This window comes from Ceratina calcarata, unplaced genomic scaffold (genome assembly GCF_001652005.2).
Source record: "Ceratina calcarata isolate Rehan_Ccalc_2016 unplaced genomic scaffold, ASM165200v1 scaffold151.2, whole genome shotgun sequence".
NCBI lineage: Eukaryota > Metazoa > Arthropoda > Insecta > Hymenoptera > Apidae > Ceratina > Ceratina calcarata.
The window spans coordinates 1,574,255-1,578,580 of NW_017136308.1; the positions used below are offsets into that span (position 1 = coordinate 1,574,255).

Genomic DNA, 4,326 nt, shown 5'->3' on the forward strand with positions numbered 1-4,326 from the left:
GCACTAGGCTATAAATTAAAACCAAAATTCGTAAAAATTTGAAAGTTTGGAAGTCTAAGAAAAAATGGCGTCGCTTGACAAAGAACTGAAAGCGATTCTAATCTAAAATTGAGAAGGAAGAAAAAACGATTTAAAGACAGTCTTTAAAAAAAATTTAAGACAATTCGAGAACTTGAATAATGATGGCGCTGGTGGCTGTTAATGTGATGTGAAACCCTGTGAGAGGGGAAAAAGACCCTAAAGAAGAATTTCCGAAAAGAAGTTTGGATAATAATTTTGGTTTCGGATTGAAGATAGTGAAATTATAAGAAAATGGCGCCGGTTTCGGACAGCAACCCACTTTCGTATTTGATCCAGAGACAGATTGATGGGAAGGTGGACCAATGCAAAAGACTGGTAAACGCCAGGTTCGAATATTCGGAGAATCTGTTTCGAAAGGACTTGCTGTCGCACTATGGCTGTGTCAACGCCATCGAGTTCTCGAACCAGGGAGATCTCCTCGTTTCCGGTAAGTTTTTCCGAAACGTTATTATTTCCTATTTAATTTATAACTACTATTTTTTATTATATTCTGTAATTAACTGTTTAAGAGAAATTTTCTTTTTTCTGTCCATCATTTTTGCATAAAAATCAGTATCTATGAATCAAATCCGCCATTAGAAATTTGAAATGGTGGTTCCAACATGGCGAACAGAGTTTTTTGAAAGTTTCTAGTTGGTAGTAGTAAGTAAGAAAATTTATATATTAGGATTTGTTTTATAAAAGTTAAAAAATGACCAAAAATACTTGAAATTCGATAGAATCGATTACAATTAAATTTCCCGCTGAATGCGCACCTATATAGTATAAAAATTAAAAAATTCGAAATAGCATTTCCAATATGGTGGACGGTAATTTTGAAAATCGTCCAACTTCATCTTAGATTCACTAAATCTTTGGTCAATTCATAGCACCCTATCTTATGGCACCACTACCGAAGTCTAATTATTTAATTGAAATTGTTTAGGTGGCGATGATAGGAGGGTACTACTATGGCGAGTAGAGCAGGCGATACAAGATTTCGGCAAGCCGGTCGAGATGAAGGCTCAACACATTAGCAACATATTCTGCCTCGGCTACGACAACAGTAAAACGAAAATATTCTCCGCGGGCAACGATGACCAAGTGATCGTCCACGACCTCAGAACGTAAGTGTGACAATTTATAACAACAAATATACTAAAAGGATTCGAAAATCTGGAATGAAATTGTTTAGGGCGGACGTGGTGAACTTCTTCCTACACGAGAAGCCGGTTTACGGTCTCTCGGTACACCCGCACAATGATAACGTCTTCGCGAGCGCCTGCGACGACGGTCGCGTCCTCATCTACGACATCCGCGCCTCTAGCCCTATGGAGACGTTCTGCTTAGCTAAATACAAGACCGCGTTCCATTCTGTAATGTTCAACCCCGTCGAGCCGAAAACGTTGGCCACCGCTAATGCCAAAGAGGGGATAGCAATGTGGGACGTCAGAAAACCGTTAGAGTGAGTACAAACAATAAATTAATAAATAGGCTAATTCATGTAAAAATAAGTACTTGTGTACTATTTGTTGTCCCTTGCGGGTGACAAAAATGTATAATTTTTTTTTTATATTTTTTAACCAGTGTATGATCGAATAAGTAAATTTGTCTTTTCAGACCTGTTTTGCGTTACGGCCACGAGAGCACTGCGCAGAGTTGTATGAACGTGAGGTTCAACGCGGCTGGGAATCGGCTTCTGGCGTTGAGGAGACGGTTGCCGCCTGTTCTCTACGCTGTCAATTCTCCGGCCCATATGTGCCAGTTCGATCATCCAGGGTATTACAACAGTTGCACTATGAAGTCCTGCTGCTTCGCTGGAGACAACGACGAATACGTACTCTCTGGTAATTAAGAATTTCACAATTTAATCATGAATTGATTTGTATGACTATTTTGAGTTTTGAAAAGTATAGTAATAGTTGTATTTGTGTTGCAGGATCGGATGATTTCAATTTGTACATGTGGAAGATACCCAGCGAGGATGTGAAGTGGGTCTACTCGGCACATATGGTCCTTCGCGGCCATAGATCGATAGTAAATCAAGTTAGGTACAATTCCGCAAGTTGCATTTTCGCGTCCTCGGGAGTGGAGAAGCTAATTAAGATTTGGAGCCCGTTTCCATTGGGAAATAATTGTCTAGGAGGACTAAAGGTAAGGAGAATTGATTTAGGAATATTATTTGGTGGAGTAAATTTCATTCTCGTCCGCCATATTGGATCCGCCATGTTGGATCCGCCATATAAATAGATTTTTTTATTCTAGAGGGACGATGGTAAACAGGAGAGGCAGAGGAAGGTGTTTACTCACGACCAGTATATAGGCTTAGTCCTCCACAGTGGCCGTTTTATGACCCACGATTACAGCCATCAGTCGACTAGAGAGGATCCCAGAATGATGGCATTTTTCGATTCCCTAGTACAAAGAGAAATCGAAGGATGGAGCTCGGAAGACATGTTGGAGAGGACTCTTTCAGACTTCGAGAGCAATCCAGTAGCCGGCAGGGCGATTTACAGCGAGACAGATTCCGATGGTAGGTACCCAAAAATTCTTTAATGTTATTAGTATTTCTTAAAAAATAATTGTATACATTCTTTAGCCATTTGAGAGTAGTATTTGTCTACCCATAATTTTTTTTTATAAAAAGCCGTGTATATGAGTGTTTTGAATTGGATCCGTGATTAGATTTTCAAAATTCAAAATGACAATTGGCGAAATTTTTCAAGGCGTCCAATTGTTATGATAATCAATATATTGTAGTTTTTCGTGGCTTTCATTCCAAGTCAGCTATCATGTTTCCAAAATTCAAAATGTCGATTATCAAAATTTTTCAGTCATTCTGAAAATCAGTACATAGTAATAATCTTATACTTACGCCGCTGATTCCGAATCAGCTCAAATTTTCTGAATCACAACTAACCCCTGCTACTAATCTAACCTAACCTAATCCATTTGTACGACCCTATAACTAAATAACACCGACGATTGTAAATGTCGGTAGACTTCACACCGATCTCCATACGTATCTTAAACATTTTGGGGTCCGAAGTGAACCTAGCGTCGGACGGGCCCTCAGATGGTGGTGTGGCGCCAGAACGCCCCTTAGAATCCCCGAACCGAATCACCCGCCTAATCGCCTACCGCCGTGAGCAGCTCTTACGCTTGGCCTCCTCAAACAACACCACAAATCCCACAAGCAACAGTAACAATCTAGCCTCAGACCCATCATCCGATGAAACCAGCGAGAGTAAAAATCGAAAATTCTTGAAATCAAAAGGAGCTAAAAGAAAAAACGAGAGACGCGGCTGGAGCCGCAGGAAACGCGCGGCCCTACAAATTAATAGCGATTCTGAATCTGATGAAGAGGCCGTAGACACAACGCAACCCAGTACGAGCTCCGGCGTCGTTTTTCGGAAAACAACTGGCCGATTCTTTGCAAAAATTATTGAAAAAAATGAGAAGAGCAGCAGCAGCTCAGAAGAGGATAAAAAACTAGCTTTCCACTCAGGGAAGTTTGATAAGACTAAGAGGAAATATAAGAAGACTAAAAATAATTGCGGGAATAAGAATGAGAATTCGGTGAAGTGCAAGAGCAAGTGGAAGGGATTAGAAAAAAAGAAGGATTGGAGGATTTGTGTGAACGGTTCGAGGATTGAAGAGAGTGGGCCATCGACTCCAAGGAATAGGTTCAAGGTGCAAGTTCCTTCGACTCCTGATAGCGGGATTGGGATCACTTCTTCGATTTCTACTAATGAGAAGAGCAACGGGATGGAGAATCAGGAGTCGGACCAGGGGGAGAAGATGAAGAATCTTGAGCATTTCAGGAAGAAGATTGATGTGGCGAAGAGGAGTTATAGGAACAAGGCGAAGAACATTTTGAACTTGTCTAGCAGCGAATCATCGGATTAGATTTTCGTTTTTGAATTTGTTTGTGGTTTAGTGTGTACGGTACCCGTTCGTGAGTTACAGTTATGCGGGAGGGGGACTCTTTCTGAATTGGAAACTTTTTTATTTGATTCTAAGAGTTTATAATGAATCATTCGTTTGTATTTGGCTAATTAATCATTGCCAATCGGCAAATTTCCCGCGTTTAGTCAACTGTCTTTTTTTCAAGTAAATTTCATTCTTAGGTTTTAGTCAAGGAATTTTCTATTGTAATCATGAAATTTTTTATCGTAGTCAGTGAATTTTTCAAAATCATTGACAATAATTCTAGAATACATTTTTTGTAGAGTCAACTCTCCTTTTTATTTATTTTCCGATTAG

At 39.8% G+C, this 4,326-nt stretch overlaps 1 protein-coding gene across 2 annotated transcripts; it reads left to right on the forward strand.

The window, feature by feature from the left end:
• The first annotated feature begins 312 nt into the window (after positions 1-312).
• Positions 313-4,293, forward strand: LOC108632127 (DDB1- and CUL4-associated factor 5). Of its 2 annotated transcripts, none has more exons than XM_018036465.2 (7): positions 313-508; positions 1,007-1,187; positions 1,256-1,525; positions 1,681-1,907; positions 2,000-2,214; positions 2,326-2,593; positions 3,062-4,293. In XM_018036465.2, exons 1-7 carry the CDS (start codon positions 313-315, stop codon positions 3,967-3,969), a joined length of 2,265 nt encoding a protein of 754 aa, XP_017891954.1. In that variant the 3' UTR covers positions 3,970-4,293. The 2 variants fall into 2 exon arrangements, with proteins under 2 accessions (XP_017891954.1, XP_017891956.1); XM_018036467.2 differs by having other exon boundaries at positions 3,110-4,293.
• The last annotated feature ends 33 nt before the right edge of the window (positions 4,294-4,326 follow it).

Bases quoted from the DNA above. Each gene is read 5' to 3' on its own strand.
- LOC108632127 (XM_018036465.2), top strand. From the start codon at position 313: ATGGCGCCGGTTTCGGACAGCAACCCACTTTCGTATTTGATCCAGAGA. The intron at 1,188-1,255 runs GTAAGTGTGACA...GAAATTGTTTAG, and splicing joins ATCGTCCACGACCTCAGAAC to GGCGGACGTGGTGAACTTCT. The intron at 1,526-1,680 runs GTGAGTACAAAC...TTGTCTTTTCAG, and splicing joins GACGTCAGAAAACCGTTAGA to ACCTGTTTTGCGTTACGGCC.